This window comes from Scatophagus argus, chromosome 2 (assembly GCF_020382885.2).
Source record: "Scatophagus argus isolate fScaArg1 chromosome 2, fScaArg1.pri, whole genome shotgun sequence".
In the NCBI taxonomy this organism is placed as follows: domain Eukaryota; kingdom Metazoa; phylum Chordata; class Actinopteri; family Scatophagidae; genus Scatophagus; species Scatophagus argus.
The window spans coordinates 12,937,805-12,949,562 of record NC_058494.1 but is presented as its reverse complement, the minus strand read 5'-3'; the positions used below and the strand labels follow the sequence as shown (position 1 = coordinate 12,949,562).

Below are 11,758 nucleotides of genomic sequence, written 5' to 3'. Positions count from 1 at the left end.
TCTTCAACTAACGTGTCTTACCACCACCAACCTGCACAAACATCACGTATATTTATGTAAAGAATAAAAATAAATAAATTAATTAAAATGAAGCCTACTGTTTTCAGTAACATCACATTGAGGTTGTGGCAACCGAACACCGCGGCCCGAGAGTCAACTGTTCCTCGCAGTGTGCCGTAGTGACGTGACACCCAAACAAGACACCGTTTGTTGCTGATTACTCACGGATGGTTTAGACAAAGTGGATTTTCTCTTAAGAGCCAACTTTTATCACAATGTCTCAGGATCTGTGGTAAGTAATGTGTTCGAAGGCTACGACAAGTTGGCTCAGCTGTATTATTATTTTCAACAAATGATGTTAATAACCCTGATAAGTTAGCTACTCTGTATTCTGCTAGCTAAAGATATAACGTTGGCTAGTTTAACATTAACGTTAACAACAACAGCTTCCATTATAAATAGTCAATTACAAAATAATATCGTTTCGTGGTGGGAAATATGGTATGGCATTCCTGCGAGAAAATTAGTTTTTAGCCATGTTATTCCTCTTCCGGTTGGAGCTTTGTAACGTTAGCAGAATCGAAAGAGGAAAGGCATTGCATAAAGTCACATGATAAAGGTAAAGCTTGTGCTCATTCTTTGACGTTTTACCTGAAGAAATAAACAAAACTATAGCATAACAAAAAGTCATACAACGCTTTATTAAACTTTTGAGGCTACCAGGGGCATTCATTCAGCTTTTTCAGACACTTAGTGGTATTTTTGTTTAAAATTATTAAACTCCTGCATCACACACGGCAAACGAGTCACATAAAGCTCTCTGGCTATCTGAACACTGAGCATTATGAGTTTACTGGCCAGGCTAGCTAGTACTCGTTGCATGTTATTGTAGCATATTCTTAAAATACAGTGTTTTGTTTGTGTAAGTTGCACAACATTAGTTAAAAGTGTTTGTGTTCTTCATTACTGCATTATTTACATTACACTACAGGAGTAATATGTCACTCTGTGTTGCTCCATAATATATCTGTGGTCACTGAGTCAGTAATGATTTACATGACATTGGTATCCCATTCATTGATCTATAGGTTACAGAATTATGATGCAACTTGCCGCTTGGCGCAAGAAATTGCAGAAAACATTAATGAACGAAACAGGCAGCAGAGAACAGGGGGGAACCCTGCAAAGGTAAGATGTAACATTCACAAGTTTAGTAACATTGTTTTCATTTTTTTCAGACTTTCTCTTCCTGTCAATTGGTGTGAATGTCTTTTGTTTTCTCAGATCAACATGACACTGCGGGCATCCCTGCAGAAGCTCAAACAGAATATTGGCCAGCTTAAAGACGGTTTGTTACGAGCATCATCTGCTCGACGCATGTATCCTTTCTTGTGAGATTGCACCAAACAGTGTAAGTCATGGGACAGAGATCATGAGCTGAAGGGTTTCATTTGCTTGCAATAGCAGTTGTCTTCCTATAGAGGGGACTAGAGTGTTTTGGAAAGGTCTGCCCAAACTATCAGAATCAGAATTCCTTTATTTATCCCCAAAGGGAAATTCTTGTAAAGTAGTAAAGTCTTTCTAATTAGAAAGTTTCTTGTTTTCATGGATTTGTTCCAAACTGACCCAAAGAAAATAAGCACCTTTCATCTACTATCACCTTAACCTTAACATGGTTTCATCAGAATGCAGTCAGAAGCTGACAGGAGGCAGAACCTTATTGATAATCTACTAACCAGAGAGAAGCAGCTCAATGCCACCTTCAGAGGAGACAACACAGAGCCAGAACCTTCCAGGTATTAAAATCTAGTCAAATTATCTTATAAATGAGAGGAAAAGCTAAGAAAAATCAGTGTGTAAAGCTCTCATGTAGGACTCTGTTTTAAGTTGACAATTGGATCACTAGATCCAAATTACAAAGATTTGGGTCAATCTGAAGGTGATCTGATGATCACTGTTGTGGTACTTAAATTCTTATAAGTAGTTCACTTACCCCCTCTTTGTATACCCTGCAGCTGATAGGGAGTTTTTCAGAGAAACAACAAGCTCATGCTTATGATCATCAGCACAGAACCTTCTTCTTATACATGAATAGGATTTTCTGAAACTAAGCTACACTGTTGGAAATATGCTGGAGCACCAAACTTGTTGCTGAAATAAGACTGTGGCAAGAAAATGGTTTCTGTTTCTCCACCCTGAGTGACCCTCTGTCACTGTCGCTCAGTGTTGTGATAGCCAGATCAGGCCATGATGCTTCAGGGAGCGTCCTGCTCAGAATATGCCACCTTTAATTTTTTTTTGAATAATATCTGCTGCTGGTTGCCCAATTAAAAATAATGAATCCTCATTCTCTTGTCTGTGTCCTTGACCAAAGAGGTCATAGGCTCTGTTCTGAGCTTTGATGATGTGTCACAAGTCACTAAGTTTCCGTGAAGGTCTTTATACATTGGGTGTGACCTGTGTGCTGTGACCTCTCCCTGTGCTAAGTCTGTCTGTCTGCCTTTTCGACAGGGTGCTTAACTTCATAATGAACTATTTTTCATTAGCAGATTTGTTTCATTTTGCACTGTTGATCACACATTTGGCACCTCCGGAAAAGGACACGCACACACACACACACACACTTTCATATGAATGTGTGTGTGTCTTTACAGTTTCTAACTCTTCACTGAGCATTTATTCTAGTGCTTGTGGAGCGAATCAAAGAGCTAGATGCCACAGCTTATATTCTCTTCATCATGTGATGCCATGTCAAAGTGACAGCTCTGAAAACCTTAGGCAACAGGCAGTCATTCCTTCTTGTAATGTTTGACCCACTCTGGCCCAGGTGTTACTTGTTTGGACTGGAAAAGGAAATGATGTCCTGTTGTTTACTTTCTTTAGTTTCTCATGGCTGCTTTATAAATGAGTGTTTTTTAGATGGCAGCTCCATGTTGTTTTTACATTGTTGAGGCTCAGCATTTATAATTATGGAAAACCCCAGTTCATTTACAGTGTAGAATGTCTAACTTGTGGCCATGGATATATTTTGAGGAGTAACTGAAATGACTGTATAGCGAACGCAAACATCAGTGCTTCATGAGATCAGTAGAATTTAGAGAATAACTTCTATTGATGACTTGATATGAGAGTGCCTTTCTCCAATATCTTTCACAAGCTTTGGTTTTAAGATTGATCTACTTAGCGGTGCTGTGCACAGGCTTTCATCTTTTTGCAGACCACACACCCAATTACATAAAAGGTTCTGTTAAAAAATCCCAAATGACTTTTGCTAATAAATTAACTTGGCGAACTGTAATCATGTGGTCGTATGGTTTCCTCGTTTGCTCAGTGAGACCTACTAGTGATATGTGGTGGGTAATTTGGATTTGTGGGTAGGACCCATTCCTACTGTGTGGTCTCTGAGGACAGACTGTGGGAGGGGGTGGATTGGCCATGCTTGGATAATCTAAGCCATTCTTTTTTTTTGTGAGAACTCTGGGGAGAAGAAAATGGCTAGAGGTTACAGAGGGGACTTTAATCTATCCCTGAAATAATACATTCTCTGCATCTCCATTTCAGACTAAGCAAAAGATGGACATGGCGCCTGCATTTGAAAGCTCAGTTCACCCCATGGCTGCTCAGACCCGCCTTTACTCCATTATTCGCTCACCTCCCCTTTGTGTTTGATTGCACGGGAAATAGTTGTAATTAGTTAAATCTTGTCTGTCCAATTCATTCAGTCAGAAACTGGATGCTCAGGCTCTGATGGCAACAGTCTAGTCCAAGAGATGCGCCTGACTGCTTTTGGTGCTCCCCACCAACTGATTAATTGGATCTTCTCACACGGGCACTTGCACGGAGGAAGTAGAGGACTGGCACACAGTCTCATAGTAATCAAACATGTCAGAGAGATTAGAGCAAATGCCTTGTCACACCTACTCCTCTGATGGTATCAGCTTCATCTAGCAGCACTGTGAGTGGTCTCACAATTCACTTCTTACTAAAAACAGCTTGAATCAGTCATCACACAAAGATGTGTGAGTTGTGGTGTGATTAAAGAAGTTTTGTGCATTGTTCATGCAAAAAAGGAGCTTTATCCAAATAAACTTTCACTTTTGAATTTGAAAGTTGAAATTTTAATGTATCCATGAAATTACATTAGCTAGACATCAAAACCATAGCAAAACGGTTTAGTTAAGTAGTGTTAATATTTCCCAGTCGCTGATAAGCCTACATGGGGCTCCATGTCACTTTTCCCGGGCTTGACCAGGGGACAACTTGCTCACAGCAGACTTGGTTAAATCCAACCTCACACAGAGATTCTGAACCCGTCACCACAAGGCAACCACGGGGGTGGTGGTGGAGTTCTGAAACACAGCTTTAAGCTATTAGCTGAAGAATAGCTTTTAAACCACACAGCAGTGTTTTGCACAGTACAGTGCAGAGAGCTCTCCGGTCTGTCACTTTGTCAGAACAAAAACCTCCCCAGCGGCCCAGAGTCCTGTGACAGATTAACATGCAGTGTTTACATACTGCAGAAGCTAACCTGGTATTTTTCAATCTTTCAAAACACTTAAAAGACAAAATGAGAAAATAAGTGCTTTTCTCTGTGATCTAAAGGGTTTTCTTGTCATAAAATGTTCAAAAGAGTATCGTATTGAAAAGGGAACATGCCTTGTACAGATGTGTTTGTTGTAAGAATTGTACAAATGTGCATTGTACCACTATGCACAGCCGAGACTGTGTTTACTTATATAGCTGAATCAATGATACTTGATGAGTGTTTTATACTTGTGTGATGGAATGTGATTGATGCCATCTACTTTCAGTTGTAATGCACTGTTGGCTGTTTTGTCTTTGATAGCTGCTGCTCTCCTTTTGGGAAGGAATAGCCATTTATTTTTTTTCACCTTTTTTGATGAAAACATTTTTTAAAATTACTTTTATGGTTATGTTTCACAGGTCGACACTGATGGCTGAAGCGGCAGGAGTGAGTCGAGGTGGTGCAGCGAACCCCTGGCTCATCAACGAAACGGAGGAGACCAGAGGGTTGACCATTGGAGAGATCAAACAGCAGCAACAACATATCATTGAAGGTAGTTACACATGATTGAATAAATTGTAAATTATATAACCCTTGTCTGCCTTGATGGGGAAAAAACACTTTACAGTTTGCCTCTCGTTCACTTGTGGTTCAGTTTCTTGTGCAAGAACCCTTGGACTTTTGAGCGGGAGAGTCCAGGGAAAAATGGTCAGTGTCTGAAATGACAGCATGTTGATTGCATGATCGAAGAAACATGTCTTCAAGTATGATGTTTTGTTTCTTGCCTGTCTTTTTTTCCTGTTTTGTTCAGTGTTATCATATAAACATATAACGTTAAGTGAAATTATTCACATTACCTTTTGCCTGTAGAGTACACAAAGAAAAATAGGCATTTGGGGCACAGAGTGGAAATGACAGAGGCACCTTAAAGTAAAATAGTTACATAATGGTGCGTTAAACTGGCCATACTGTATCCTAACATAAAAAAGGTTATCTTTATAATTAACATTTAAAAAGTAGATTGTAAGCCTGTGCCTGCTTTCACCCGATATTCAGAATGGCTGTGACATGACTCTGAACACCCAGACATTAGTTCACCTGACTCCATGTGCCACTTCAGTGCTGTGTCTCCGTTACAGCTCTGGTTGTTGTCAGTTTGGGATCAGAGACTCCTGTTAAGACAATGAGACCAAACCACATTGAGGTTTCTAGTCCCCCTGTGGGATTTCTGGTGGAGCTGGGTAATAGTGAGCGTATGAACTTGCAGTCATAAAAAATTCCAGTGGTAGAGAGTGTGTCAGAGTTGGAAACCTACATAGACCAAATTTTTTCTTTTCTCTTCTCTTCTTTTGAGTTCTCCCTCTCCACCTTGGCCTGCTGTAGATATAACAGGAGCTAGGCTGAGTGGGGTAATCTACTGAATTGCTCATGTGGCACTTTGAGCTGGACCCCAACAGCCTGTCTGCTTGTTACACAAGCTTTTTTATTGGTGATAGCAGCATTATTTTATTGTTCAGCGCCCACTGCTAAATTTGACAAAGATACCTGTGTGCATATCACAGATTTTGTTGTAATAGCTTGCAATAGTCTCCTCTCTATTCTCTGTAATGTTATCTGCCATTGCATAATCCTGGTGATCTTACTGTTAGTCTCTTGTCTTGTCAGACATACAAGTGTATTAAGCTTTTGATTTCTGTCCTTTCTCTCCACAGCCCAGGATGCTGGCCTAGATGCACTAGCAGCTGTCATCAGCCGACAGAAGATAATGGGCCAGGAGATTGGCAATGAGCTGGATGAACATAACGGTAAATTTTAACTCATGAATGCATTTGTACATATTTTTCCAGACACATTACACGTGGCAGTGTGAAAGCAATGAGACATACTTCTGCAATGCAGTGGGTTTCCTCATATAGAACAGTGATACTACCTCACACCAGCACAACACTGACATGCACCAGACACATACACCCAATTGACCTCAAAGTCAGGTTAGGACCAGGTCTACCAAGTTATTCTTTGTCATGCATCCCATAGTGCAAAGTGACCCCACTTTGTGTTTTGTATTCCGGAATTTGATCTGCTTGGAGATAATGGTGCTTTTGAGTTATTTCTAGCTAAATGCCTCTCATCACTGCAGAAATAGCTTCCATCACAGGTAGAATGTGCCATACAGACAGGCGTGCATTGCTCTAGACTGTTTCTAAGCTCAGACAGGCGGTACATGAGATGTAAGACTTTGGGATGATCATCTGTCAACCAGTGAACAATTAGATCCTTTAATGCATCGCTCTCAGAAGGCTGTAGCAGTTAATAGGCCAAGGCCTGAGGGTGTCCCCTTACAAAGAGGATGCACACATGTATTCCTATCATTTCTTTATTTAATAGTGAGTGCTATCTCTAGTGTTTGCACTGACAGTGAGCCTAGAACATGCATTAGTCTGTCAGCTTCTCTTCTGATAGGGGAAAGAAACTTAACAGTTCAGAAACTGCAGGTCGATAAAAGAGGAGAGTAGATTATATAGTTCACAGCAATAATAACAGTTACATTGTGGATAGAGGCCTCGTGTCTTTGTCATATACACTGTAGTAGAAGTGGATGGACTCTAGACTTAATATTTCTGTCCCCAACGCAAGCTGATCCAGACTTAAAATAATTGAAATGTGCAGTCTCAGGGCTTCAGTAATTCGTTAATACTGCTCTTCTGAGTTATACAATTTTGAAGAAACAAGCTATAAAGCCTAAATCCCAGCTGGGCGAATTGTTAAGCTTAGAAACCAATAGTAGCAACAATAGTCGAATCAACGTGATTGTTCTTTCAGTGCCTCGGACAAATGGGAGAAATTCTCATCAATCATGGGCACCACTGATGCTGTGCATCGCCAACACAAAGGGTTGGTATTTGACAAACAGTTACAAGTTTTTACTACTCGTTACTGTACATTAACTATTAGCTAGTGAGAGGCTGAAAAACGAAAATGAGGAAAAATCTAAACCAATCACAAAAGTTTAAAGCTCTCCTCCCACTGATAAACAGCTGCAAACAGGAGCAGAATATCATCGTTAATTCCTCCAGAAACCCAGCTCTACTGTCGGCTTTTTCATCCAGAGCTTACCTGGTCTCGGTAGCTGGGCAGCAGCTCTGTTCCTCCACTTTGCTTGGTCTCCCCCACGCAACACTGTGTCAAGCCCAGTGGCGCGCAACTTTTTCAGTCAAGTTGAATATTTTCAAATTGGAGTGATTTAAATATGTCACATTTCAACATATTTTCCGGGAAAGAAATGGCAGTTACTTTACAACGGAAACACTGATGTGGAGTTGTTCCACACACCTACAGTACATGCAGTTATTGTCTGTTTCTACCCTGATGACCAGTGTCCAGTTGGGAAAAGGAAGCGTTGTAATATCCTGTCTGAGCATTCATACCCAGACAAGTCCAGAGGTTGTATAACCGAGTGATCTAGGCATGGAAACAAATGGACATCCCTTCTGCTGGGAAAGAATGGCAGATGTTTGGTTGACAGCAATGGGTGAAGGGAAGTGAAAGAAAGGAATGCTGATTGTTTTAGGCCACTCTCCTATTACCGTTTTGACTAGAGATGGATCATTGCTCTGACTGACATGTTTTTCTTCTTGTTTTTTCAGCTTAATGTCATTGTTTCCAATAATATGAATGTGAATAGGTGATGAGAGAGCCATAGTGGTAAATTACGCCAGTTCCACTGCAAATAAGTGAGAAGGCAAGTGATTTTGGCCTTGGAAACGACAGCTTGTCATTACTCCCATGTTTCGACCCCATGTGACTCTTAAATATACATGTGATGGAAACTAAACTCTTTGTTTCAGTAATGACCAAAATATCTATGCCACCTGTGGGAATTGTAATTGGCTCTGTGTTGATATGAATCCAACTGATACAAATTTGTTAAAGCCTGTACATATTGCCACCTGTTTTTTTTCTTTTTTATGGAAAGCATGTCTTGGTTTTAGGATATTATGGTATAAAAACGTAAATATATACATGGCCTGTTGTTTATTATGAAAGATATTCATGGTGCATACAGTGTAACGGGTTCTTATGCTCATGCAGACGATTGATACTCCTCATGGACCAGTCTGAGTTCCTCACTGTCTCTCCTGGATCTCTCTCTCCACAATTTACGACCAAGTTTCAGGTTCATACAGCGTGCTGCTGACATGAAGCAATGATTCACAGGGCCTACAGGGTTCTGGTTTTCAAACAGCTTTTCTTTACCTACCTGTGTTTCTCTCCTTTGTGGGACCTTTTGCTGCCCCTCCATCTTTCATCTCACTCCCTACACTCCTTTGTCTCTTTTCACCAGGTCTGTATTTTATAACCTCTTTTCCAATTTCTTCCATATCTCTGTGTCTCTTCTGTATCCTCACATGCAGAGTTATGGGAGATATATTTGATCCTCCATATGTGACAAGGTGGAGAATAGGCGTATATAGTGCCTATAAAAAGTATTCACCCCCTTGGAATCATCGTCAAATAGTTTTTTTTTGTTTTTTTTGACAAAAATTTTCAAAAAAAACTCTTTAATGTCAAAGTATGTCAGTTAATTAAAAATACATCATGTAAAATGAGCATCGCGTAAATATTCACCCTCTTCAAGTTAGAATTTAGTAGATGCACCTTTGGCCACAATCACAGGATCGGGTGTGAATAGATCCTTTTATGTCCAGCCACAGATTCTGTATTTGATTGAGCTCTGGGTCTTGACTCCACCACTCCAGAACATTCACCTTGTATTTTATAAACCATTTCTATGTAGCTGTCACTGTATGCTGGCGGTCATTGTCTTGCTGGAAAATAAATCCTCTCCCAAGTTGTAGTTGCAGACTGAATCAGATTATCCTCCAGAAGTTCCCTATGTTTTGCTGAATTCACTTTCCCCATATACCTTTACAAGCCTTCCAGGGCCTGCTGCTGAGAAGCACCCTCACAGCATGATCTTGCCACCACCATGTCTCACGATGAGGATGGTGTGTTTATGGTGATGTGTAGTGTTTGGTGTCTGCCAAACAATCTGATAGCCAAAAAGCTGCATTTTGGTCTCAAGGCCTTTTTTTAGTTGACCTTGTAGTTGAGATTTAAAATGAGCAATGTCTTTTTCTTTTAAAAATTTGACTGGTGAAGAATCTGGGCAACAGCTGTTGCATGCAGAGTCTGTCCCATCTCAGCTGCTGAAGCTTTTAACTCCTTCATTGTGGTCATAGGTGTCTTGGTGGCATCCCTCACTAGTCTCCTTCTGGCATGGTCACTCAGTTTGTGAGGGCAGCCTGCTCTAGGCTCAGATTTGCAAATGTGTCATATTCCTTCCATGTCTTAATGGATTTAAAAGAACTCCAGGGGATGTTCAGTCACTTGGAATTTTTTTGTACCCATCCGCTGATTTATATGTTTCAGTCACCTTTTCTTGGAGTAGCTTGAAGTGTTCTTTTGTCTTCATGGCATAATTGTGGCCAGGAATACTGATTAACCAGTGACTGAACCTTCTAGACACTGGTGCCTTTATACTACAATCACCTGAGACACATTCATTACACCCAGGTGATCTCCATTTCACTAATGGGTGAGACTACTAGCACCAGTTGGCTGGAACAATGCTGAATTAGGGCGCTCACTTTAAAGGGGATGGATATTTATCACTTATTGTATGTTATGTTCTTAATTAACTAACGTTACTTTGTAGAAATTTGTTTTCAATTTAACATTTTTTTTGTCAAAAAACAGGCAAATTATATTGACTATGATTCCATTTATAAAAGCACTAAAAGAGGAAAACATTCAAGGGTGGCAAGCCTTTTTATAGACACTGTAGTTTGAAAAAAACCCAGTGACTGCTGGTGGAGAACCCATGTTCCCAAAAGCCTGACTTAGGGTTCATAGAGAAGTAATTTGATAAAGTAGAGTGACTGACTTAGTATTTATGCTTTTAGTGTTCAGTTTGGTGATGTTGTGTCAGCTCTGCACTTTAAATTTTGTTTCACCTGCTTTTAACAATCACGGTTTCAAGTGTATGAATGGTGAAGGTTGATTCTAGGGCCATTATCACTAAATTAAAAATATGGTTTTCCCCTTTCATCCTGGGTGTGCCCTGTAACAGTCTAATAGCACTGTTTCTATGGTATAGTTTTTTTTTATTATTTTTATTACAAAATATTTTGTAATTTTTATTACAAAATAAAAAAATTGTGTGATATAATTAAAGAATGCTTATGAAGAGAGTGCTGTTCCTTTTCCATTGTTTACCTTCTGGCGATGCCCCCCAATTTAAGTTAGAAAGCCAGGAAATGGCAAAGCTCCCTCTTGATCTTGACAGTTGGCGTGTAACCTTGGTGTCCAACTGTCTTTCTGTCTTCCAAGGTTCCTTTTACCCCTGATCACTGTACTGTAGCAGTGTTTTCCTATAAATAGATTAAGCTCTTTGTAGTTTGGCTGCTCAATTCTAGCTCATGACCCGAGTGCAGTGGAGGTTGCAGTCATTTCCTTTTCGGGAAACAAATCCGGCTGAGGTCAGCAAGGAAGATGTTCCTTTTCAGAGGTTTAGAGATGAACCCAAAGCCCTCCGTTACTACGCTCTCAGACTTAACTGGATCAAAATGAACTGAAATGTGGAAGTGAGCGTGTAGACAGATTACCTCAATTTCAGCCTCTGCTTTATGGCTCGTAACATTAATCTAGTGCATTCTGACGATTTTCCTATCTTACTCGCCAGTCATAACAGAATGAGAAATTCAATCATTATTGTTAGTGTGTTAAAATTAGTTAAATGATGTGCTGTCATCAAGTTTTTTTTTTCATATTTCTAATATGATGTTACCAGAGATTAGTATATTTTCATTTCCAAATTAAATGTTGCAGAAAATAGTCCGGCACATACCAGCTGAAATGGTTTGCATCAGCAGTAGACTCCCTTCCCACCAAGAAAGATCAACATTAATTTCACTTTATTGGTGTTGATTTTTCTCAGATTGTGGCCTGGAACAATGACACAGTCCACGTCTCATACTTGTGAGTGACAGACAGTGGCTTGCTCATTAAAATTTCTTGTCTGAAAGGGAACAGCATGAGTTTGAGAGTGTCTCATTTGACAGAATTTTAGGGGCAAATTGGATTTGACTGGTGGTGACATACTGCAGCTGTGACACTTGACACATACTGTAATGGCTTATGTCTATCATCAGTGTGTATGAGAAGTAGGGA

General features: G+C 40.0%; 1 protein-coding gene across 1 annotated transcript in view; it reads left to right on the top strand.

The window, feature by feature from the left end:
• Positions 1–136: 136 nt before the first annotated feature.
• stx8 (syntaxin 8) overlaps positions 137–11,758 on the top strand; it is a 40,756-nt gene continuing 29,134 nt past the window's right edge. The window contains exons 1-6 of the mRNA XM_046410510.1: positions 137–292; positions 1,089–1,188; positions 1,285–1,379; positions 1,686–1,796; positions 4,945–5,078; positions 6,238–6,330. Coding sequence (XP_046266466.1) covers positions 276–292; positions 1,089–1,188; positions 1,285–1,379; positions 1,686–1,796; positions 4,945–5,078; positions 6,238–6,330 — 550 coding nt within the window. The 5' untranslated portion in view covers positions 137–275. The remainder of the gene's footprint in view (positions 293–1,088; positions 1,189–1,284; positions 1,380–1,685; positions 1,797–4,944; positions 5,079–6,237; positions 6,331–11,758) is intronic.